At 34.9% G+C, this 27313-nt stretch overlaps 1 protein-coding gene across 36 annotated transcripts in view; it reads right to left on the bottom strand.

Moving 5' to 3' along the window:
- Positions 1-27313, bottom strand: part of LRRFIP2 (LRR binding FLII interacting protein 2) — a 58555-nt gene that overhangs the window by 11033 nt on the left and 20209 nt on the right. For 9 of the 36 annotated variants that reach the window (XM_041406260.1, XM_041406261.1, XM_041406264.1 and 6 more), the window contains 11 exons: positions 24716-24769; positions 23508-23573; positions 17578-17652; positions 16787-16834; positions 15078-15131; positions 12031-12138; positions 8988-9032; positions 8138-8251; positions 7649-7720; positions 1740-1910; positions 1367-1459 (listed from right to left, as the gene is read on the bottom strand). In XM_041406260.1, the coding sequence (XP_041262194.1) occupies positions 1367-1459; positions 1740-1910; positions 7649-7720; positions 8138-8251; positions 8988-9032; positions 12031-12138; positions 15078-15131; positions 16787-16834; positions 17578-17652; positions 23508-23573; positions 24716-24769 (900 nt within the window). Of the gene's footprint in view, positions 1-1366; positions 1460-1739; positions 1911-7648; positions 7721-8137; positions 8252-8987; positions 9033-12030; positions 12139-15077; positions 15132-16786; positions 16835-17577; positions 24624-24715; positions 24770-27313 lie in introns of those variants that run through there. The other 27 variants (XM_041406282.1, XM_041406275.1, XM_041406277.1 and 24 more) reach the window with 15 other exon arrangements.

Consider the following 27313-nt stretch of genomic DNA (forward strand, 5'->3'; position numbering starts at 1 on the left):
TTTCTGCAAAGAGCTACATGGCTTCAGCTAGATTTTCTGTTAGTGTTAATACATGGGGAAAAGACACAATAGGTGGTAAATACAAGTCAAACCTTCGAAGGGACTGAATGTATTTGTGACTATTTGACACATCCTATATTCTACCAAAGTAAAGACTCCAGAAAAATCTACTGCATAGTCTTAGTTCATATTCTCAAACCCCACCAAAACCCCAAACAAGAACATGCAAAGCTGTTCTTTAATTCTCAGTGCAGTCAAAGATAACAGAGCAAGCAACAGAGCCACGAAAGAAATTTTTAGGGCTTTTGCTTGTCAGCATTTATGCTAACTCAAAATGCTGATACTTAGGATAATCTTAATCCTTTTCTTCTGCTATTAAGTCATATCAACTCCAGTTCATGAAGCATAATACTTCTAAAACAAAACTGGGACTTTTCAGAAACCATTTTGAGTTACAGTACCTACCACCTAGAGAGGACAAGAATATAGTGAAGAAATAAAGGATCAATGAACTATTACACAGCTTTTGAAAATGACAGTAGGAGACTTTGGCCTATACTCTTAAAGATAATAAATTTTTACTGCAATGAAGACACAGTGGGAAAATTATGTAATAATTGGACTACAAGTTGCAACTAAAATAATTGGGAAATGGAGACCCATATACTGCTGACAATATACCTTCATATTTATATATATATATATATATATATATATCTTTATGGACCATTTTAAAATTAAGACTGATAATAACTCTAGGATTTCAGGGCAGGAGGGTTTGCTTCCAGAAACAAAAGGGAAAAGGGGAAAAAGAAGCAGGTGAGAGGGGGAAAGAACACACTGCACACCCAGCAACATGGTTGTGGCCAATAACATGCTGACCAGTATTGCTGTGTATTATTCTTGAATGGTAAGCAAACAAATATTCAGTATGGCAAATTTCAACTGTTGATACTCATAAAAATCTGAAATAAATGAAATAGAAACGTTTGGGAAAAGCAAAGAATAACATTTGGTATTATCCATGCATCAGAACTTTTAGCTATGGAAAATTATTTTGGCCACACAAATATTAATTCCGCCCTCACAACAAAGAAAAGATACTAGGAACATTCATGAGAGAACCACAATTTCTCACAAGAATTAAAGGCTTTGCAAGATGTAATACATTTGAAAACCTTGCAGAGACATTTTCAGCTTCATAAATTTAGGAGGAACAGCAGCTTAAATTCTACAAACTAAAACAAGATAAATTATTTCTTAATAATGCAAGATAATATTTAATCCTGTTTTGTGTATGATTTCCATTCAACTCTTACACCACATTTTGTTGCACAGGTTCTATCCTACACTCATATGAGCATACCTCTATCAATTCATCTCTCTGTCGAAGGCCCTCTTTAAGTTCATCCAGCTTATGCTGCAGAACACTGCAGGTGTGTTTCTGTCTTTCCAATTCCTGTATTAAATAAATCAATTATTTATATTTGAGTTATGTATGAAATTTCTGCATGGATTTGAGAAATTATACCTACCAAGCAGTTAAAAGACCACTGAAGGGGTCTAAATAAGTTTTCCAGACACTTACTACACAGAAGATTTTATTTAATAAACTGTAGAGAGAAAAAATGCCATAAAGACTTATGCCCAATATCAACAAGTAAAGCTACTCTGAGTATTTTCAACTATTCTTAATAAGTAGTCCAGGTTTCTGAACTTTATAATTAGAAAAAAAATACCTTCGACTTCTCTTCATTCTCCCTATAGAACTCTGCTATCTGTTCTTCTTTCTCCTCAATAACATCCTTTAAAGTATCCACTTGGTAAATCAAGTTGTTTTTCTCATTGTCTAGTTGGGCATTGGAAACCATAGCTTTCTTGTACTTCTCTTCAACTTCAGCTAGTGAATCCTACAGATAGCAGAAGAGTTCACATTAGTCTAACTTTTTGATGCATTGTTATAACGTTAAAATACCACCATAATGTTAAAGTATGAGACGTTAAACATTAAAATTAGGCAACCATTTTTGTTTCTGAAATATATTCTTTAGAGATACTAAGTAACAGTTTAGGTCCATTATTCAACTTTGGTCATACACAACAATGAAAAGTTTAAAAAAGCATGAAAAATACAAGATAACATTCCACTTGCATTTTCTACTCTGCCACATTCACAGCAACTCACAGGGATACAGTAGTAACATCACAGCTTCACATTCTAGTGAACACCACGTATCTATTAGGAATATCAGTGTTCTCAAGGCATACATGAGAAAAGAGTTCAGAATGAGGCAACAAATCTAACAGAAAGAATGTGGAGAATTAAATCAGTAAAAGAGACCACAAAAATAATTCCAAGAGTAGCTTTAACTTAATGCTCGCTGTTTAAGTAGCACCGTATGACCTTAGATTTAAATCTTTAAGACAGCCACATGATTCCAGTAAAAAGGATTCACTATTTAAACAGATATTTTATCTTTGGTTTACTTACTAATTTTTTTTTTTTAAAGCATGTAACTTGGTTCTCTGCCTAAAGGTGTACATGCCTTGCTATATAGCCCCTTAAACAAATCTCTCCCATTTACCATTTTATCTTGTTTTTAGTTATAGTTGGGGGTTTTTTTTGTCAGAGTTGTAACAAATATCAACCATTTAAATACTTAGGAAACTATCACTCCAGGCGCTTTTAAGCATGCCTTTATTTCAATATGCATTATATAGGGGTTGGGACTACATTATCTTTAAGGTCCATTCCAACTCCTTAACATTCTATGATTTAAAAATAACAAAAACTGATTTTCAGAGTCCTAATTTTAGAAGTGAAAAATAACTATTAAGCCAATCCCTGGACAAAGTAGATCTAAGCCCTACTACAAATGTCTCTGTGCATCATGTAATCTGTTCCTTGAAGGCATAAGTAGCATTATCTCAATTTTTAAATATTTGTATTTTGACAGTAGAAGCACTAGCACAGGAAGGGCATGAAGCTTGGGTTTCCAGAAAATAGAGCCCTACAACTAATATATTAAGAAGGTGGCAACAATCTAAGTTTTCTAAGAAAATACTTAAGATCAATATCTGCTAAACAGTAAAATTATGCAATCATTTTTGGTTTAGAATTATGGTCATGTCTTCTCTTTAGAAATACTAAGTCACAGTTCAATATTCTGTTATGAGAAAGTAAAAAAATTCCCTATCCCCAAACACTATTCCACGCACTATTCCGCACTGTAAATCTCCAGTTTGGGAAAGCTGTCCTTAGAGTATTTATTTTATCTTTTATAATTTTATCATAATCACATATAATTATTTCACTGAATTCTGGAAATATCTAGAGAAATAGAATTTTTTGAAACCCCAGAAAAAATAATTACAGATCAGAAGAGACAAAACAGTGTAAGTTGTGAAAATATAAGACAAGTACCATTATAGTCTAGGAAGTAGTAGCAAACAGCAAAGATGACTCAGGATAAGAAAAAGGAAAAAAAAAAAAATATATATATATATATATAAACATAAGTGTGTGCAAGTAATTCTGAAGATTAAAACCAGAGAAAGCATTTCTTTTTGTGATGCTGTAAATACAAATCTTGTAAAGATTGGCAAAACAAAATGCTAGATAGAGCTAGCAAACCTCAAGACTTTCAAAGAATAATCCAGTTTAGAGTTAAAAAAAGGTAATATTAGGATTATAATGAATGCTATAGTAATTTCACAGGGAGGTATGAAATGCAACAAAAAAACATGTGACTAGGAAAAAAGTCCAGTTTGATTATTTCTCTAAATGTGGTGACTGGGGTCATGTAGTAATTTAGTTCAGCAGAGATCTCAGAATGCCAGCTGGTCCAATCTCCTAACTGAAGAGGGTCAACTGATGTTGTATCATGCTTTTGTTTTATCAGTAGGTCTATGGTTTGATTTGTGATTTAGTGTTTTTCCTTGGTGCTGTTTTTTCTTTTGTCCCCACCCTTTTCCCAGAAATGTCATCGGCTAGTTTTTATTTCTCCAAATTTTACCCATTTCCTAAAACTGTTTTTTTTCCTTGGAAGTTTATTGGTTCATTACTGTTATTATTCCCCACCTAGGTTTTTACTTCCAACTCTCCTGATTTGTTGGAAGTTGGGTCTGCCCCTGCTTTTCCCCTGAGATATAAGTCCTTGTTGGCCCTTAATCGGGGCCCAGGAAGAAAGAGGGGAAGAAATACCATCAAATAAAGTTTCCCTGGGACCCGTGTGCGCTGCCTGTGTTTTATACTGCGCCGAATCAACTGACAACTGGGATTCCACTGAGCTCCAGGGGGAAAACCTGCCTCCCCCCACTCTTAACATCAGCTAGCTGGGGAAAGAGAAGCGGCAAACTGAGATCAGGCTGCTCACAGCTCATCTCCATTTTAAGTATCTCCAGAAATCTAGACTGCACATGGTCAAACTTGCTGGATGACCTGCACCAGTGTTTGCTTTCCTTGTGAAAACTCTTCTTTCTTGAGTTCCAATTGGATTTTTCTGCTCCTACAACTCAACTTTTGTCTGTTTTTTCTTTCCCTTGCAAAGAAGTCTGCCCTCTCCACAACCTCCTATCAGACACACTAAAAACAGCAACAATACTTCCAACCACTACTTCAAGACTTATCAAAGCCGGTTGTCTCAGCCTGTTACTATATGCCATGTGTTCCAGGTCTCCAACCTTAAAAAACAAGACTAGGCTGGGGCTTAAAACACTGCATTAGAATGTCATTAATTAAAAAAAATAATGGCAGGGGAGGATGAATCTGCAGTTACTAAAGAGGAATAGATTGATTTGGATACTCAAAGTGAAAACTGCTTCTGAGAGAGAAGCTAAGTTATGTCTAAGTCTCTGTTGGGTAAAAAAACCTGAAACATTGCAAAGACTTCTTTGCAGCTGTCCTCTTTTCACATATTACACGTTCCCAATGATTCAAGAATTCCATGCAGCTTCGGGGAGTCTTCCAGTTTGATTTGAAATAACTTCTGAAACAGTTGAAGGACGCTGTAGAATTTTTAAGGATGAAGCAGTGGGAATGGGATGGAATTAAAACATATAAGGCTCTGCATATAACTGAAAGCTATGAAGAAATACCACCCACAACTTTATCAGTAAAGTGCTACAAAACTTAGCTTGCTCAGCTAGAACAAGATGATTCAAGCTAACAGACATCAAGAGAGTGCACTGTTAACAGCATAAAAGAAAAATTTTGAGGAAAGAAACAGAATTCCTTTCCAGCTGACGCAAAGAAATGCATAAAGAAGCAACAATCAAACTGAGACACCAAAAAATTTGAAGACCTAACTAAACCAAAACCAGCAACATTAGAGTTTATCCTGCTGTTTATACTGATACCCAGTATATTTGTAGGTGGGTAAAACCCACACTTTTAGCATCATAAGGGCAACCAGAAAGCTCAGAAGGTAGTGTGATTACAAATCCCCATTAGTCCAACACTGGAAAAAACCAACCAACCAACCAAAATCCCTAACATCTAAATGCAGTGTAAAGCAGGTATCCTGGTAACTCTTCTATAACATACACAAGGCAAAACTGATCAAGTACAAGTTGAAAAAAAGGCAGTACCTTCCTAATTAAAAAAAAAAAAAAAAAAAAAAAAAAAAGTTCCCAAAAGAATCTATGGAATGTGAACTAACCTAGGAATATATAATTCAATATTAGCAACAACATAAAATGCAGTTCAATTCTGAAAGCCAAGCATAGATTAAGATTCTACTATTGCATACTGTGCTCTTTGGTAACTGCAATGGATTACAATAAATAATAATCCATTAACCACAAGTCAGAACAATAATCATAACATCCTGGCAAACACATAAAGGAGTGAGAGTCAGATCAATTCTGAAAATACGAAGCGGTCTCACATTACACTTGATCTATGGCTCATACGTCTATGTCTAATAATCCTGTAATCTACTACTCTTTCAAGTCCTTTTAATATTCATATGTCAATATAAGTAAACCAAAACATACTTCATCTGAACATACTGTTACCAGATTTAAAGTTTCCTTTAAAGGTAAAGTTATAAAGAGGAAATAACTTTTGCTACACTAAACAGCTCGTATTACACATTTTCCCCTTACTATATGATCTGATATATTGTTAAATTGAAGAAATTCAAGTAAGCTGATAAATACATCACCGTTACATGCTCTAATACAAGAAGCATTCATTTAATTCAGTCTCTAGATGGATATAAAACATATGAAAAGTTCTCTGTACTTTTACGTTAAACCACTCATAACTAGACAACAGAAAAGAGAACACAACAAATATCTTGGAAAAGATTTGTAAGCCCCATAATTTTTTGAATTCTCTATCCCTTCAATACAAAACAGTGAAAAGTAGGATTATTTTAAATTTACTGCACTGTAAATTGTGTGAAAATATATAAAAGAAAGGCATCCATACTAGTTTAAACAAGTCAAAATACAGACAAATCTCCTGTGGAAGACTAGTACACCTAACACCTAGCAGAGGTAGTTAGCTCAGTGTGCTGCTGCAGTACAAACTGCAGATTGCACCTTTGGTATGGGGAAATGACTGGAGCTTCCAGCAAGAGCGGTGATCGGGTGCAGACCCTTTGCACAATAAGGTGCATGGGAACCTGTGGCACCAGCCAGGTAACCAGCCACTCAGAGATACAATGGGAGCCAATGGCTCAGCAGGAGGACCCAAGCCCCCGTGTGCATGGACTGTGGATACAAAAGCCCACGGATTGCTTGGTTTAGGGTCCCTCCTTGGCAGCACCCAGCTTGATCTTGAGCTAGTTTTGTGTGACTCTGCCATGATTAAAGTACTTAGAAAAATCTGATGTCTGAGACTCTGTTATGGGAAACCTGTGGCTGAGCCTGTAGGGAAACCTTGACTGACAGTGTGAGAATGGTGTGTGCAGCCAGTCTAGCGCAGCATCCATTGACTCACTTGGTGACTCACTGTAGGGTTTTGCTCCCAGCAGTGAAAGTCCGGGGTGGTGGGAATGTGACTATCACTGTGGATGCAGGATTGCCAGACAGCAAAGTTTCCTTAGCACTCATTATCCTAATGCTGAAAACAACCAATCTGTGATTTAGAGAAAATAATGGGACTATAAACCAGCATAAATGATTATTTTTTAATGGCAAAAAATTAAAACAAAATTAATTTTCTCCCGCAAGCACTACGCCTGCCGAAATTAACTGCAGTACATCTTTCAAAATTATTATTTTGCTTTTGCTTTATATTATGAACTATTTGCTGAAACTTAGAGGACTAATTTTTAAGTTCTTTACCATAATTATCGCCTATTTATTTGTTCCCCATTTAATACCTAGTAATTATTTTGTATATCTGTTTATTTGCTAACAAATCTCTAAGAATATAAACTGAGCACCTCATTATCAGAAAACACCTATATATATAAAAACATTAAAAAGTATTAACTCTTCTAACGGTAATCAAACAATAAATATGCAATCTCGTATACATTTTGAACTGATGGTCTTCATGCATTAGAAGTTAGATACATGCTTTAAAGAAATTTAAAAATTTGTTAGTGAAGCCACTATACATTAGTGAAACTGGTGATAACTCCATTATGCAAAACACCCATTCAGAATGCATGCTTGGGAGGAGCCCTGATACCTTTAATTCTTTAAGTCCCTGCATGTATCTCCCTTCTACATCATGTATCTGGTCCTTAAGATCATAGATATCCTGCAGGACATAGGAATAAACCATTGCATAAGAAGTATGAGAAAATAATTTAAAGTTGAAAAAGCATTAACAGGTTTACATGCACTTCTGTCAAATGACAAAGCCTGTAATAATTCCCAGAAATTAAAATTAATTCACAACAACTTGATGGAAATTAAGATTTTGTTTATAACCCTAACTCCAAGACATCTCAAATAGGACAGAATTGTTTGAAATTCGACAAACAAAGCTTAATAAGGTAAATGCTTAAACCATAACTCTGAACACAAACCAAGACAAAATACCAAGAAAGTAAAAAAATACTTCATGATTGAAAATAACATCCTCATAGCATTTTCTTATTATAATAGAAGTTCTGTATTAAAAAAAAATCTTCCTATTTAAACTAGTTCCAAATTCTCTAAAAATGCAATTCACCCGTAATTCACTGAGGGAGGCATCCGGATCCACCAAATTACTTGCATCTCCACTTCCTCTCCTAGATGAGTTGCCACTCTGAGGAGCTGCACTTACTGAATTGCGAGATGAGGGCTTAAAAAAGGGGAAAACATTGTGTCAGGAATCATATGGTTATTTCTGGTACTTGATAAAACTCTTCAAAGTCTTCTTCAAAGACTTCTTCAAAGTCACAGAACAGTTTTCTCTCTGGTCTTTCTTAATACTAGCTTACAGACAGTATTTTCAATTGAGTATTTTTCAGCATCTGTGTTTCTTCTTGGTAAAATGCTGGTTTCTTGTTGATGACTTAGTGTATCAGAACATTAGAATTTTGAGTCATCTATCCAGAAGATATTCATAATCAGCTAATAGTACTGTAATATAATATATTTCTAGTACTATATAATAGTACTAGAAATACTGTAGACATTGACAATATTATTAACTCTTATAATTTCTGCCATCCAGGATTCAGAAGAAAACCAACAATGAGAATCTATCATACGGATTTTTATAGCTTTAGCCTCCTAAATTTTAGTCTTTACTGGTAAGTATTTCTCATTTATGAAAAATAAGTTGTATAGAAAATTATTACTGGCCAAAAGTAAACTAAAGAATAAATTTTTTTCCTCAAGAAATAAAAGTCATAAACCACTAACTCTGGACAATAAAAAAGTATATCTAAAAATATTTTTGCAAGCTAACCCTGACAAAAATACAAAGAATACACAGAATGTACACTTTTTGAATTATTTCAACACTTGTGATTTGTGAATGAACACTGACTTTAAATAATTTTTAAAGTTTTTTTAATTTTAAAAACTCTTACCCTTGAAAATATTTCTGAATGTGACTTTTCACTCTTTTCTTCCAGCTGAAAGAGAATAGGGAACACGATTACCTTTCGTAATAAGGAACTACTGAATTGGTATCTTTTATTCAAAGAGACTGAGAAATATTTTTAAATTAAACCATTTAAAAAATTCCAGATGTTAGCATGGATCAAGACAGGAAAAATAATATTTAACTTAAAAAATAGTTTTTACATTTATTTTGCAATTGAGGTAAAGTAAAAAGCTTGTAAAGAAAAAAGCCAGAAACCTTTCTTTAAAGTTTTTAAAATGTCATTACCAGTGCTGAGCAACAAAACATGCCTATTCTTAAATTTCAAGTATATTTAAATATATGTTTCAAGTAATATTTAAATTTCAGGAGTAATCACTACAATACTAGATGGCATAACAGATGCAAAGCTTCATGCAGGTACACTTCAGGCAGTCAGTGACAGCAGGGTGAATGCCGCAGTTAACAGAAAACACATCTGTACATTCAATCTCTTTAGTGTCACCTGCAATTACATCACAATAAAACTGGTTCGGGTAAAAGCCTATAACTGAAGTGTACGAAGTAAAAGCAATCTACAAAATAATTTCAATTCATATTCTATCTACTGAAGACTAAGGAAAAGAACTACCACACTCCCTTCTTACTTAGGAAACTGCTATTGCAAAATTCTATTGTAGATGTTCACATTTTCTACATTTCTATGAATCAAAATAGGTGGGATTAGACACATATTTAGTATGGTCTCTCACATATCCTGCTTCTCAAAGAATACCTGTTTTTCTCTATGCCAGGGAGAAGAGTTTTGGAAGTCTATTGCAATCACAGAAGAAACAAACACTACTTTATAAGACTTTTCTTTTTCCTCTTTATTGTGGTTTCTAAAAAAGCAACATTGCTTCTTCATGACAAATTCACTACCTCAAATAATGTACTGAAATTATAGATTACAAATATTTGTTACCAGTGTGATGATACAATGATGTGAAGAATCCAATTGATCTGAAGGATACATTTAGACTAACCTAAATAAAAATATAAATTTCAAATCTAATGACAAATAATGATGATAACACAAGCAACTAAGAAGGCAGCATAACTACCAGTCTCAGCCTCCACATTTCTTTTAGCAGAGCATTAATTTCAGAAAGCTTTATTATGGGAAAAAACGCTGAAGTTTAAGCTGGAGACATAATTAGTCTTTCATTATTTGAGAATGATACAGATGAAAAATAACATGAATTATTACAACTTATATAGCACTGTAACAGTATTAAAATATCATCTAAATGGTAAGCCACAGAAAGTGATTGTGAGCGCAAGTCTAGCTCTCAGCCTCCCATTCAAAGCACAACCACAGCCAACAGATGTGGTTTGATCTAGCAAACTGTCACCAGCTCCTGAACACAGAGGTTCTGCAGCCTTGCTGTAAGCTGACAGACTGGAACAGTAACGTCCTTTTGGAGCTTCTTGGAGTGTCTGGTCTGAACTCTTAAACTGCAGTGTGAGGTTGCTGGCCCTTGTTGCACTGCTTGGCAAGGGTACAAAGACTTTGGCTCTCACCTAAGCAAGCAATTACACGCTGCTGATCAACACATACCATTCTTTCTGCTCAACTAAATAAACACAGTGCTCCCAGCCTCTCTGCCTACCTACTGCATCTGCTAACCCTAAATGCTGTTTCAAAAGATATAACTAAGAACAGAAATTTGCCTTTTACTCCATGCTATTAAACACAAAAGTTTAGCCTGCAAGTAACAAGAATATTTAGAAGTTACAGCAGCAAGAAAGAGAAGGTGGCTAGGTTGGTATAAACAATGTTCAGCCTAAAGGGAGCTGTGTTGTGTTGCAGGATTCATTTGGTGTGTTCTGTTACTCCCTAAAGCTATAATGGTTCGGTCCTGGGATCCCCCTTCCCCCTCCCCTGGAACCTCTCTCTCTGAGAGTGTCAATTCGTTCTCTCCTCCCCTGTTTCCCTGGTTACCTTCTGTCAATCCCTCCCCAAGTTCCTGTCCATCACCCACTGTCTCCTTCCCATATTCCAGAAAGTTCTCCTTTCTTCGGTGGGTGATTGGATCGGGAACAAGGGTCCCTCCCTGTCACATTCCCTACTGGCTAGCCGGCATGTTTCTCACAAGTTTGTTCACTCCCCAGTTCAACCTCATTGGTCAATGTGTCGTGTTCCCACCCCCGTTATAAGCTGCTGTTTTCCCTGACTCGTGGTCCCTGCTCGGCTGGTGCACCTGGAGTTAATACAGGCTCTGGATTTTACCCCCGAGGAGGGTCCCTCTCTTCATTCTTCTACTTCGCCTGCCTGCTGCTCCCTGCTGCCCCTTGCTGAGGCGCTCCCGGGACGCCCCGGCGCATCTAGGGAGTGCCCCCCCCGGCTGTCGGCTGCCGTGCCTTCAGCTCAGCCGGTGCGACCTCCTCCCCGCCCCGGGGGAGTAGAGAGACTCGGACAGCAGCACAGCAGAGCTGCACAGGAAAACCATCATGGTAATTTTCCTGTAACATGATCTCTTGATTGACATGGGATTCTGTACAAGTGCATAGCCAGCAAGGAGTGCTTCTGTAATGGATTCTGAAAAAAATCTCATATGGGATGATGGAACACTAAAATGCACTAATGCAGGCACAGATATAAGTATCTTTGTCACTAAAAGAAGTAATAGCATTCCAAAAGCACACAAAAACCTCCCTAGCATGGTTAATTTCCATAAGAAAAAAATGTAAAATATTTGGGTCTTTAAAAGATTGTTAAGCTTATCACACACACACAAAATTGTGAAGTGTTACACTTGTCACATGCTTCTAGCAACAGGCAAAATCTCCTTTAAAAGAAGGAGCATGCTTTTTAAAATTTCACTCAGTACATTTTTATATGAAAGCAAGTCCCAACTCCGCAATAAACCAATTTGCAATTAAGTAATTTAGAATGCTTTAACAGTATTTACTCTTTCAGAGTATGAAAAGAAAATCTGTGGTTTTGCTGTATTCACCAAAGTGTAAATAAAAAGCATTACACTCACACTATTCAAAACTTGGCCATAATCTGCATCAGAAACAATGCTTCCCCTGTGGCTGGAACGACTGAAATAATCAGCAGTAGTTTCACTTTGATCAGAAAAATCAGAGGACTTCAAAAGATAAGGAGAAGGTGAAAGAGAACTGAAGATGTTCATTCACTGAATGAACAAAAGTTTATTAAAAACAAAAAAATCCTACTTTAAATCTCCATTATTGCATTAAAAACAATGAACATTTATTATTGATTCATCTTCCTCAATTAGAGTTATATAAAAAAACATAAAACCAGATTGTTGTATTCCGTTTTATTAAATGGTATGCTCTGTCTCACCCCTCCGAAATGTATGGTATATTCTAAGCCTGTGGTCCTGCCCTGAACCATCCTGTATCTGTCATCCCATTGGCCCAATGTGATTCCACGCCCACTTCAATTCCCCTCTTAAGCTGTGCTAGGAGATCAGTCTGGCTCTTAGCCATTACGCTCTCTCAGCCTCTTCCCCACTCTTGCCCCTTCCCTCCCCTAGGCTCCCCCTCCTTCCCCCTTCCCCCCTTTTCCCTCAGTAGCCATGCTGTACCCGGGGTTGGGACCCCAAATAAACCTTCATCTGATCAGCACCCTCAGAAGCCGTGTGGAGTCTCCTTGCCTGCCTGCTGCTGCCAGCCAACTCACAGCCTAGGGGGCCCTCCGGGGACATCCCCGGGGTGCCCCCACCTCAAAACGCACCACAACACCAGATACCAAAGTGTTTAGCATTAATTTAAAGTCAAATACAAACGACAAAAATTAAGTTTGCAGATCATAAAATACAGATGATATAAACTGATAAATGAAAACTATTTTTCTCTACAAATGTTGTCTTTTTTTCATATCAACACAAACCCAACAGTGCTAGCTATAATCTGGGCTTCTTCTCATTCCTAAATTTAAGACGTCTTACACTAGAAGGCAAAGTTACTCCCCAAAGATATATGTCAGACTGACACCTGAAAAGGTGGGGGAAAATGCTAGTGCTACACATTTCTTGTTAAAAAAGGCAAAATATATCCAAGTGCAATTACATCTGCAATGGGAATTCAAATGACACATTTGACTGAGATACATTATGCCATGTAAAACACAGTATTAAATGGGAAGAGTGGAATTATCATAAGCTTATTGATAACATTCTACTTCAAAAGGCAGAAAGTTAAAACTAAATACAATCTTCACAGTGGAAGTGATTGTAGGAGAAAAAAAATCCTTCTATGAAGACTTTGAAAATATATTGTCCTTATCCAATTCTCACAATTTAAAGAAAAATTCTTTATTCTTGACATATGTGATTAAAAGCTAGCAAGGTTAAAAAAGTTACATATATAACTGTATACAAAAAACAGTTTATTGGTGAACACCTGGCTCAGATTATGCTATTTTAGGACTACAGAATTTGTATTTGTTGTCACTGCTATATTATGTTCTATTTCTCTGACAACAAATTTTCCAGCTATTTTTCAGCTACCTCTATATTTCAACTAGTATCTTAACTTTCATTAAATGTAGCTAGCTAGGTAAATTTTGATAGTTGGAAATTTGGCTAAACTGTCCTATTGCACTTGCATTTCACAAAGTATAGAGATACTGAACAGAATTTTTATTTCTTATGATTACAGCAAAAGAACAACTCAGGCTACAATCTATGATGGATTTTTATAATTCAAAATCCACTTCTCTTTGCTGTTGAAAGATCCATATACCTAATAAACCTTGCTGTCCCTCCTTCCATACTTTTTGTTGTACTAGTATCTTTCCCAATAGGTTCATCAAAACTTATACATTTTAAGATGCAGAAGCATCATACAGTTTCTCCCAGGTGTTTTCTACCTTTTAGATCTCTCCTACTTGCTCTTCTGATTTTCAGAGAGAACTAAACTGACTTCAAATGCATTATCCAGAGTAAAACCAAAATACAAGCCACAGAAACAGTAGGAAATTAATGTTACATTAGTCATAAGATTTTTACCTCATCTGCTTTTCAGGATTATTTCATTAAACAAATGCTTTGAACTCTATTAAGCATTCACTAGTGTGAATGTACCTTGGCATTACTGGTATAAGATATACATAGTGAGATCTGATATATATTTATTTATATATATATTCCTATATATCTTGAAGTAGTTTTAAGAAAGTATCTCGGTGTTAAGAAAATCTAAGAAGACAAGTAGCATTTTCACAATGCAAGAGACTATATATATATATATGTCAATACCTGTTACATTTTAGAACTTCATAATGCAACAGCAAAATTACCTTTTTCCTAAACTCTCAAAAATTCACTGATATCTCTTGTAGCTAAAAGCATTCGTTTCTGACAAATGTGGTTTTATTTGTTTAGTACATATAACACTGTTAATATGTGAGAAATTTTTAAAAGGACTAAGCATTTCAATTTAGCCCATACTAGAACACTGATAACTTATTTTGTTTTGTGTGGTGTGACAAATGAGCAGCTATATTAATGAAACTCAGACAATTGTTCTGTGGCAGAAGCAAAATAAAACTCTTTAAAATCACTTTGCAGCACAAAGAGCCAAGTTGAGAATGACACTTTTAATACAATACAGACCCAGAAACAAATTTTTCTCATTTTGGATACTGGTTATCATAAAAATAAATTATCAAACTTCTTACTGCATGATGTAACAGTTTCCATTAATCCTCTTCCCCAAAGAAAGACTTTTCCACATGTACTGTAGTGTGTTTCATGTGCTTGCCCCATCTATGACATAGGGTGGTAATCCCAACAATGTGCTATACTTCAGTTACTAGTTGTTTATTACAAATATGAAACAGATATTTAGAAAAACAAATTCCTTCTACAGTTTACTGTCCTACTGCTAAAAGTTTACATCTTGTTAAAAATCATACCTCTGACAAATCAAAACTTCTTTGCGAAATGGAAAAATCAAATCTGTGTGTTGCTCAGTGAAACAACCACAAGTAGACATACTATAACTGCTGATGTGTTAATACCAAAACATTCATCAAATCGTGCATAGGAATGCTCACCACAGGACTACTTCGGACTGAGTTTGCTCTTGAAGAATAACTGCATTCAGATGGCTAAAGAAAAGTTATGAAGGACACTTTCACAACTTTCATAGATTTTTGTCTGCAGAAAACAAAGATAATGAAAGAAACAACCAGAAGCCTATAACACTAAGAATGCAAGAACCATTTGAGTTATGTCATTCATCACCACACAATGAGGCCTGACAAAGAAGGAATGAAGTACCATGTATATCCAGACTCAGCCATTATCATGCCACACTCATATGCTGTAATTCCTATGCACAGTCACGTACTCTGTTATCCTATCTACGTATTTCCAGTTAGTAGCATACTTCTTGAGTAAAAAAAAAATTTTAAGATTCGCAGCAGCATTTACTACTACTAGCAAGAATGTCTATTTCCATGTGTCACTTAAGAATTCCCTTAAAAAACAGCCAAATACTTTAAAAAATCAAATCTTAACTAGTTGCATAACTGAATTAAACATTTAAATTACAATTTGGTTTTAACTGCTCTGCAGAAGTTTTAACACACCCTGGGAACTGAACCTATGCAGTACACTTAGTGGTTTTATGTTACAGTCACTCATGCACATTCTCCTGAGTTATGTTTAAAGGTGTAAGGCTGAAATCTATTTATGCAGTGAATAATAAAAGCAGCTCTGAGAAATGCAACTTAAAAAGAAAAAAAATTACCATTTCATGCTGCTTTGCCCCTCCCTATGAAGAAACCACCAGCAGAAATTAGAAGTATATATGTATCAGAGTTATCTGCAATAGCAGTCTTTACTGTATTGCTCTCTCATTGAATCTTCTAACATTTTCTTGAGAACATACACAAAAGCCAAAAATAGTAAATCATCTATTTGTAATCCAAGTGCAAAAGAAGATCTCACTAACTAATTAAAAACACTACACAATATTTGATGGTTTTTTAAATAGGTTTAGCATGTCTCTAAATGGCAGTGTAAGATGGATTTGAACTACTACAGCAGCAAAAGGCATAAAGTTTCAGACATTCATGCCAGCTTTAAAAGATAACTTTTTGCAGAGCTACCTTAGCCATTCTTATGGCACTACTAGCTACTCTTGATTTTGTAAAGATGCAGATTAGGTTTTCATGCTACTGCATTTTTTTATGTTTATTAAATATAAACATGGCATCCTATTTAAAAGTATTCAAGGTGTATTTACCACAAACTTCAGTAGTCTCCTGATTTCCATCCAAATGCTTCACTTTTTAAAATACTGGTTTTGGTGTTATACATGCAGTTGTTATTTAGTATGTTAGAATTAACTTATTCTAACCCCAGTGTTCTTCAACATTATTGTTGCATTCACTTAACTTTATGCTTGCTTATAAAAAGAGCAGTAAAACAGCAACTGCTAAAATACTTTAAAGAGGCAATTTAACAACATTAAGAAAATTAAACTGAATGCCTCCAGAAAATCATACACAGAAAATGCAACTCCAAAAAATGCACATGTAATACACATGCACATGTGCAAAATGCACATGTCAAACCTCATGGCCATACAATACAAATTTGAGGCAACCATGCATATGGTGCTTACAAAACAAACTGATACTTCTTATCAAACCAGTATTTAAAGTAGACACCTATGAAGAAAAGTGTAATTTTATATTTATATTGGGCCATTCAAACATCTAAAGGTAAGTAAAATATTGTTTTACATTGTACTAACCCTGTAACTCCTAGATGGTGCCACTGGATCACTGTATAGAGAAGATGACTATAATGTGAAGAACAGAACAAGTCAGAAACACTTTTTCTGCATACATAAATTTTAAAATTTATTTTCTATAATCCACTAAAGTCCTAAAGATTTAAATACTAAATTTTAATCTATCTATAGTAGACAGAAACTTTCAGGAAGGGTGGAAGAGCCTCCAAGAAAATCTGTTATTTTTGAAATCAATTTAAACATTATTAAACCAATCTAGTATTTTTTCAAGTAGATTTGTGGAAGAGAGTGAAGAAATTAAGGAGTTCTCAAATAACATGTCAGTTTTCTCTAGCTAGTTATTTAAACCTGGCCATGACCACAGCTGCAGGTACTGGAAGATATTACTCATCTCATTATATATCAGTATTTTATAATTTATGTTAAGATGGAAAAAAGTATTGCAATGGTGCTAAACATTTAAGACTTCTTTTTGTTGTTTTTAAAAGACAGGAATTTGACACAGCAACTGTTACAGCTGCTGGTTGTTTCCTGTATATCATACAGAATCATGACACAGCAGTTATTTTAAATTTAAAACCTCACATGCAGAACAGTGTAATCTGCATGTTACACATTAATTTTATAAAACACAACCCTTACAAGCAAAAAATACAATTGTTATTACTTTTAACTGTAATAATTGCAAGTGTCATAGAGAGATAAGTTAGTGTCATATGGCATAAGTAAGCAAAACCACATATATGTATTTTATATAAATAATTCAATTAATATAGAAAGAGGAGACAGACCCAAACATGGTAGAAAGGAACTGGTTTACTATATCCAATGCTGCTATAATTTCTTTGATCACAGTAAATTCCACTCTGAGGGGTAAGGAAGGAAAGAAGAGAGAAAAGAAAGGTTGCATCTGTACATCTTGCAAACAAAAGTTTTATCTTAACATTACCCAAGTGTTCCCAAGCTTAGATCTTGTGCAAAATGCTGCAACGTTTTCCCTAATGTTTACCCCAAATCCATTTAACTTTCTTAAGGAAGTAAATAATAAAAGCCTCAAAATTACTATGTACTTTGTATATCAGCATTAACTGTATTTCTAATGCCATGCTCAAACAAAATAGTAACTAATTTTGGTATTTTTCCTCCATAGTAAAATAAAAATTCCAAAAGCTTGACAAGTGCAGCAAGAAATACATGAAAAACATAACTGAAAAGACTTGCTAATAATTAGTACAATTATTTACTTTATCTTTTTTACATTACATACCTTTATGAATCAAAGCATTTTGGGGAGGGAGAATAATAGAAAGTCCTAATAATTGAATTGGGGCTGGATGTTTATCTGACACTAGCATAGTCTGTACCCTACCACTATTCTTTACATCAAGTGCACACACTGAAAGTCTAGCAATTATATTTTGGCTTATTTCTGTTGTGTTTTGACATGCTCTACACAAATTGCATATATATGCACATGTGAGGAAAAAATTCATACACACATACAGAAAAGAAAAACCAGACAGATAAAAACAGAGCAAAAAGTAGCGCCTGCAGCATACAGCACTTCTTATCTCAACAGGCAACAGAAAGCAGAAATATTAATATTGCTCATTTGTTTAGGAACTAAGGGAACAGCCCTTCAAAAGAACATTAAAAAATGCTATAATACAATAATAAGTAAATACAAAATTACTTCAGCCTAGTCTCAACACAAGCTGTTTTGATCCCCCCAACCCTTAATTCAGTTGCTAATTCATCAGTACCAAAAACTGTCTGAAAAACTACATCCAAAATATTTTCATTTATTGACACTATTTCCACCTGTTAAACACCAAACTTTCTGGAATTGTTTCTACATAGTCAAAATAATCCTCATGCCTTTCTCAATAAATCACTGGATTAACATCAAGATCTCTGGCAAATTCAATCTGCTGTACATCTACATTTAAAATGTTTCTAACTATTTGATAGAGGACAAAGGGGGAGTAATAGAACACATATCTCCATCCCAACTGAATAAACTTTAATCCAGAGAAGTGCCACCTTTAAACAGTTCCAAGAGCCCTTTCCAGGCCTCCAGCAAAACAACATTTCTATTCATCTGATTCCATTGATGGTATTGCACTGATACAAAAACAGTTTCAAACACAAATTGGAAGTCAGAATCTGATCAATATGAGGGTGGTTTTTTTTTTCCTAAAAACATTTATGCAAATGTCAGGAAGCTAACAAATTTATTCATGATGCTACATGCTGTTATGGATTGATTTTGGCAATAGTGTTAGTGCTTTTATGAAAGGTGTATTTCTAAAATGGTTACTGTGAGACGTGATTTGGAAACAGAACAAAACACGCTTTACCTTGGGAATGGAGGGGGAAAAAACATTTTATTGATTTACAACACAAAGACAAGAGGGAAATAAAAAGAAAAAGACTACACACAAAAATCTACAATGGAAAACTTCTAAAATATTTTTTTCTCTTTCTATCTTTCTAATACTATCACACTATATGACAAGACTGTAATTCCTAATTTAGCTACCACTCCTCTAATACTTAATTTTCAGTTCAATATCATTTTTACACAGTTTTTTTTTTTTTAGTTTATTAGGAGAGAGGAGGGGTTTTTTTGTACTATGGGCTTTTTTAGGAAACACAGTTGGAATTTCTTGTGCTTCTATGTCACACGTGGCAGCCGCCTGAAGAGAATTTGCTGTGGTGAGTATTTCTTTTATGTTTAGTGTTCTTACTACTGTCTATGGATTTAAACTGCTTTTCAGGTTTTTTTAAGAATGTATTGCTCAGTTTCAAGAAGTGTCAGTTTTTTACTATTGGGACGTTTGTCTTCTCTATATTCATTTTTTTGGGGCTTGGGGGTTTTAGGAACAGAGATTTTTTCTGTTGAAGGCAGACAGCCCTACTACAGCCTCCCCATCAGTCTTTGTTCCTTTTACTTCTTTTTGTAACAGCTTTGTCACTCTTGGCTTTTGGCTAACTGCTTCTCTTAAGCTGTAGTTTTTAAATTACAGGAAGAAATTGGTTCCGTCTCATGGCTAGGTAAGAGAAAAGTCTAGCCAAAGGCTACTCTTAATCTCTTTTATCTAGGGCGCTTTTTATCTGGTGATATTTCTTCCCTTACTCAAGCTGCCTTCTTATTTCCCTATCTTCTGTCTCCTCTCAATTCTTAGTTATGGAGGATCAGTGTTTTTACAGCTTTTATTGTCTTAGCATAAAAGGGGCTAAAACTTCAGCCGCGGTTTGCTGTCGGCTGGGCACCTTACCTCCCTCTTTTTTCTTCTCGGCCATGATGCTGGCACAAGATATCAAATTTTAAGCCAGCACGGTGTCTCTACCACTCTCTCCCGGAGCCGGGGTGGAGGGTGGCTGTTTGAAACATCTCAGATCTTTTTTACTCTTGCATTTCGCAGGGGCTCCGGCCTCCCTTCCCACAGGCTGCATGGTCTCTCCTTCCCTCACCCAGAGGTAGCTGGGCAGGAGAGGTCAGATCAACTTACTGACTGGACTTGAAAGAGAAAGTCTTTTTGGGAATCTTTTGCTTTTAACCCTTGCGTGTTCTCAGAGGCGTATCCAGGTCTTCAGTAGCCACACCAGGTGTTAATTTTCAAATCTGGCCACTGATTGGTCTGAACACAGCTTTCCCAGAAACTCACTTCCTGGTCAAACCACAACACATGCTTAGTATATTTATAAGGAATATTATATGACAAAACTACCCAATAAACCATCATGAGAATAAAGAGCTTTCTCCTTTGAACTTTGTGATTAAGAGTAAGCATGACTCTAAGAATGAAATTTAGAGAATTAATACCATTATGTAACAGCATCTTCAATCTTAAAATATAAAGACAGATATAAGGATTTAAGAGTTTTATCACCTAAAGCAGAAACAACACAGGAAATTCCAAATACCTAAATAGAAAAAAATAGGCCACACTTCTATCATTGTGTTAAAAAGAAATGGCAATTGAAACTATAATTAACCCTATCCTCATTAATATAGACTTTCCTTAAAGCTAGTGCTCACATCTCACAGAAGAATTTCAACCAATAAACAAACTAAAAAAGCTTAACAATATAGACTAATTTAAGCACTATATTGTGCTTGCCTATCTGCTAGCTAATTCAGATAACAATGCTATTTGAACAAATACAGCTTTTTAAGCAGCTTAAATATTCCTTTTGGTGGTACTTGATGCTTGCCTCTTCTTAAAAAACAGACTTTATGTGGCATAACACCACTGAGAATGTGATGCCATCTACTATCACTTCATAAAAGTACAACAGATGTCTTTTAAGTAAAGATATACAAACTAGTTGCTTATTCCCTGGACTGAAGTAACTCTCCATTAGATTAAGTTGCAGTTTCTATGCGGTAATAGAGAACACAAATAGATGCATACACACTTTTCCCCCCAAAGATGTCCTCCAAGTCTAATCTGTACAACACTTTACTACAAAACTTAGAAATAACAGTAATAGAAAGTGCTTGCTGTAAGACAGGTGTCTTTTCTCCCTGAAAAAAAATTACACATGTTGGCTACAGAAAGTGTTAGAAGTATAAAACTATAATAGATCTGAACATGTGATAGTACAAATTTATATACTTTTTAAAGTCAGGAATTTAAAATCACTAGTTAATACCATTACACCTCAGAAACAAAGCACAAAAACAGTCTTCCCTCAAAGAGATGCAAAGTATTAGCATATAGGGACCAAATATCTTGCAGATTTATCCTTAGTTTTGTCATACTAAAGTAAAATAAAATTAAATTAAATGAAAATCACAATGTTAAAAAAAATTAAATTGCTTTTATTTCAAAGAATGACTAAAAAGACTTTCAAGGAAATTCCAAGAAAACATATTCTACTAATAATGAAAATTTAAACAGGAAGGAATATCCATTTATCCAGATCTGAAGTGCTTTCTGAGGCTAGACCATTCAATAAAAATGAATATTTTTCCCCAACAGCGTCCCAATTTATGAAAAATGAGATCATTTTGGACAGCACTATGCTATGCGAAATATTTAATGTGATTTTAGTAACAGAATTTTAAATAATTAAGCCAAGTCTTATATGGTAGATTTCATTAAACTGAGACAACATTTACAAGGTTATGTAACAAAAGGCTCATACAAATCTGCACACAGGCAAAGCACTCTAAAGGAACATCAGCCCCATTGTCAAGCTGTGCAACTCACCATGATGCAATGACCTTCCATGGTACCTTACAGGCTCAGGAAGGTCACTGCCTATGGGGTACAGGACATGAAAGACTTTACAGAAGGAAGGGGAAATAGTATTTTGTGATCAGGGAGGAATTAAAGGTGGGAACAGAGGAATTAAGTGTTTTCAGGAAGAGCAAATGTGTGAAAAAGAAGGAACAGTGTGATGACAGGGCCAGCTATGCGTAAAGAGAATGGGAGTTTACCAGAGTTGGCAGCTCTTAAGAATACTAATAAAAACAGCTTCGTAATAATAGTTTAGCAACTGTCCTATGTTTCCTGTCACTCAGTAACAGCAAAATTTGTGAAATTTATACTTCTTTTTTTCAACTTAGAAAACTTAAATTTTCATAGCAAGCTTGTTTTTTTTCCAGTTCATTTAAAAATGTCACAGGTATTTTAACTGTAGGTAATGCGCAATACAAAATATAATTTTATATCAACCTAAGCCTACTTGTAACACAAGAGAAAAAAGAAACTGAAGGTAGTTTGAAAATATTACATTACATAGTAGTAGCATGCTGGAGTATTGCCCAGTGTAATTTTCAAAATGAGGAGTAATGAGAGGATTTCAAGAAAAAATATTTTTGTCTATTGTTATATCTGAAAATTTCTTCTAGACATGAAATTAATACCAGAAATTCCCCAGATTTAGATTTTATATTTGTTTATAAGTCAATATAGCCCAGATTTAGCTAATATTATTTCATACTGTATTCATATTATCTCAATAGTTCCAATATATCCAGTATTAACAATATATTAAATGATATTAAAATATTGTAGATGTAATTTATAGACTGTGGTCCTTTTTGTGTTGCTAAAATTATTACCTACAGGACCCATAAGTCAATGGATCAGTTTTAATCAACTTTATTTATTTTTTTAAAACAATTTCTGTCTCTAATTATTACCTCCAATAAGCAACCTTGCTATCAGTGAATGAAGACAGATCACTCAGACACTTATCATCCTGACACTAACTTAAACTGTTAATATAAATGGTATAACAGTCTACTAAAAAACACTTAACTTGCCTAAACTAGTAATACCACAAATAAACAGAAATACCCATTACTGAAAAGGCAAAATTTCTGTATTTCAGCCTTGTCTGTTGTTCTAAAATCACAACATAAAAGAGAAAAATGTCTCCTATTGTAACTTTCAATAACACGTTTTTACCTGTCAAGGCTGATGGACAGCTGTTTCCGTTTTATTTTACTTCTCTATTGGGGACATGGGGAGAGAGCGACTGAAGAGATGAATTCCCTTCACAACTGTAAGTGTTCTTTCTTTCAGCTCTCACATTTGATATCACAAATTACTTGATTACATCAATCATTGCAGCAGTCCCATTAACACCATGTTCTATAAGCATGCTTTCACCAAACTACTGCTTTGCTAAGTAACCACAGAAAACATTAGAATGTGAACACATCACACTAAGTAAAAAGTGCTCATTCCAAGTTACACACCACAAGAGCTCTCCTTTTGGAGGTACTTGCTCTGCTCCTGTGAGATGCACTGACATCTGAGGAACTCTTGAGAATGAAATTATAAAAATACATTAACATATTAAATACATTTTTAAATTTAATTATATTACGTTTCACTGAATGACAGAAAATAACCAAGGCAGTCAAAGAAATTCTAAGTAAGCCCCCCAAAAACGAGCTTAGTTATCTGCCCAATTCAAACCCTCTCATTTAGACAACAGCCAATTACTTAATCTCCATCTTAGCATATTTGCTATGTCAGCCAAGACAAGAGCAGATCTGAGCAAAGCTATATCAGCTCACAAGTTTCTAAGAGTTGCACATAGCATGTTTTCTTGATAAAGCATTTACTGTTCAAAATTATTTGGTAAAAATATGTGTGTGGCGAATTGCAGAAATACTTAACACTAGTACTTGCATGACATTACACAAAATTCAGTTAATCAGAAACTACATTTAATTGCAAAAGTCTCTTAGCAAATGACAATCACCTTTTTTAAAGTCACACAAAGAAACAGCTCATTCCAACTTCCAAAATACATAAAACCAACCCTTCTATTTTAGTAATTTGTCCCTTTCCTGGCCTGTATACCCAGATCAATGACCAGCTGATTTCTAGGCAGATGCAAGACCAGGAAAATGTTAACATAACCTCAATAAAACTGTTCTCTAGCAATATATATATGGCCTAAAGATGATATAAAAGAGTCTATACAAAAAATATTTCTGTTAGCAGTCTTTGGGATACCTTATATCATTCGGCTAAATATTTTGCCATTAATGAATAATATATTCCCACCTTCTCCAAGAAAAAGAATCTTGCATCATACCAAACTCTTCTTCAAATTATATCTTAAGATACTGATACCTTTTCTTTCACAAATGCTCAAAGTATTTGTGAAAGATACACAAATGCTCATTTTCACAGTAATGCTCAAAGTGCAAGAAAAGACTGGAAGATTGAAACATAAAAATAAACTACCTTTTTAACATTGATGGAAAGAAAACACCAGATGAACTTGAACATTGTATGTGACTTAAAATGACTAAAACTACAAATACTTATGAGACTTGAAGCTTCATCCTCTCCATTAGAAAAATAAGCCAGAACCCAAACCCTTTTTTCCTTTGGATTGGTTTCTGAAGGCTACGATCAAAAAGAAAAAGTATACAGTTTGAACACAAACCAAATATGAATGTCGACTGGAGTGGTGAGAGTATCTGGCCCTCTCTGCATCTTCCTGAGAAAGAAGAAATGCAGAGTTACTTCATAAGGAAGGAAAAAAACCCCGACACAATACTAGGAAGCTAAAGTGAGCAACATGCTGTTAGCACTTTTAATGCTATGTGTCATTTTGAATAATCCATAGTGGCAAGTAAAGTCATTCAAGTCAGAAGAGCTCATTTCACCTGATTTGGCTAAGTAGGCCAAGTTATCACATTAAGGAATATAAGCAAGACAGGTTAATATAACTAATAATTAGTTTTCAGTAGTCAGTTAGCCTTTCTTATGATTAATATATTAATGCAGAAAAAAAGCACAAAATTATTTAAATTAAGAATAAAAGTAAAAATAGAGAGCTTTACAAAATTACAAGTACACTAGTAAGAAATGTACCATATAATTACTACATTGAGATTTTAAGTAATTTACCAAGTTATTTGAGCTCTAAGAGAAATTATTGTCCTCATTTGCCTCAAATATATTTTGCATTTTTTTTTCTCTACTAGAGGAACAAAGCTTCTTAAGCAAATTGACCAGTTTTAAATTCTACAGTTAGTTTTCCTATACACTGACAGTAAATAAACCAAACTCAAAATCTGAGTGATGACAACTACCTAAGGCACCTTAATATCTTTTATTCTGTTTAAAGATGAGAGAATGTTCATTTTGGTTTACACAGAAGAATACATGAAAGATGCAAGACAAAAACCACAACTAATTTAAAATCAAAACATATTTCGCACGCCATAAGCATCTCAAATTGCTACAGTATGAAAACATGTTAAGAATAATTTTAAAGCTATCTCATCTGGAAGCTACAACACAGTTCTAAAAGTAGGAATTGTTCCTTAACTTACCTATTTCCTACAGTTTTCAATATATTGAACTATTTTAAAGATTGTAAAATTATTTATAGAATTAAAGGCTTTGTCTCCAGATCATAGATGGATATCTAAAAATTAGATTTCTTATTGCTTACGGTCACATGGTTGTCATCTGCATTTTCACTGGTACATTAATGTGTTTAAAACTATTTTACAACTATTCAGTATTCAACAGGCCTCTTTAAAAATCTGCCAGAGAACTGCCATGGGGGGAGCGTACTTTCATTTCATAATGACATTTTAGTCTTCCTCTCTGTACTGTTTGTTTTGAGATTTAAAATGAATGCTCAAGCTATTTAACTTTTCAACACAATATAGTTAGATCATTGATCTTTTTAAAACTCTTTATATCTCTGGTCTAAACGGACAAGTACCTCTTTGTAACATCTGCATCAGGCAAGAAGAAAGTTTGCTACTTATGTAAGATTCCTCTTAATTGGTGGGTAACAAGTCTCTTCCTGACATTCCATCAGAAGATAGAAAGCCTGTATTAAATGTTCAGTATATTCAGGTCAAAGGATTATGTACTACAGTATGTATTACCAGCAGCATCTATCTGTTTGCATCTCAAGCTCGATTTCTAAAAGTTCAAGTTGGAATTATGCATATTATCCAATACAGAGGTTACATCTCCCAAACCAGGAAAGGAGTGCATATCTGTTTAGAAATCTCCTGCAGCAGATGTACCCCTTAGGACTGCAAAAGGAAGGTGGCATTCAGGTGAGTGGCATTAATTTTGAGTGAGATTCCTCTCAAATACCATATTTTGGAAACCCTTGATCTCAAGCAAAAAAGCCTTCAAAGATACATTCCACCAAGAAATACAGAAACTACGCTGATCTTGAGAACATGAGAACTAATGTATACACATACCAGACAGGCAAAGAGACAATGAAGACTGAATACAACTTTGCAAATAAAATTCTAATGACAGTCCTAGGATTTCTCAACAGATATTAACTGCCATTGTAGTTTTAACTATTTGAAATGATGGCTAGTCTCAGCGTGTATTACTTAAATCTTGGTGATTCAAAACATTCCCACAGTGAACACTATCCTAAAAGCCAGAAAAACCTGACATCTCCCATATACCCTTTTAAGAGGCACATTAATTCTGTGAAAGGAACCCTCTAAAGAAACTTTGTAATTAGTCAGTCTCACTCCAGTGCTGGGTAAAATAATGGAAAAGTCTATTCTGGGAGGTACTGAACAACACCTAGGGGAAACTCAGTCATTAGTCACAGCCAGGATGGCTTCATGAGGGGAAACTCCTGCTTGTCAAACCTCATTTTGTTATACAACAGGGTAATTTTTTGACTTCAGGCACTTTTTTGACTTCAGCAAAGCTTTTGATACCATCTCTCACAGGATCCTTCTAGACAAAGTGGCCCACACAGAACTGAATAACGTTATGTGATGATGTTATGAATGAGCAACTGGCTCACAGGTCAGGCACAAAAGGTTGTAGTGAATGGGGTGACATCAAACTGGCATCAGGTCACTGGTAGGGTTCCACAGGCTCATCTTAGGCCCAGGTCTCCTCATAAATACTTGGATTCAGAACTCAAGGATTAATAATTTTGCTGATGACACCAAATGGGAGGAGTTCGAAGGCAAGGAGGTCCCACAGCAACACCTCGGCAAATCAGAGAGATAGGCAAGCACCAACCATAGTG

Source organism: Onychostruthus taczanowskii, unplaced genomic scaffold, assembly GCF_017590055.1.
Source record: "Onychostruthus taczanowskii isolate IOZ18803 unplaced genomic scaffold, ASM1759005v1 scaffold247, whole genome shotgun sequence".
NCBI classification, from domain to species: domain Eukaryota; kingdom Metazoa; phylum Chordata; class Aves; order Passeriformes; family Passeridae; genus Onychostruthus; species Onychostruthus taczanowskii.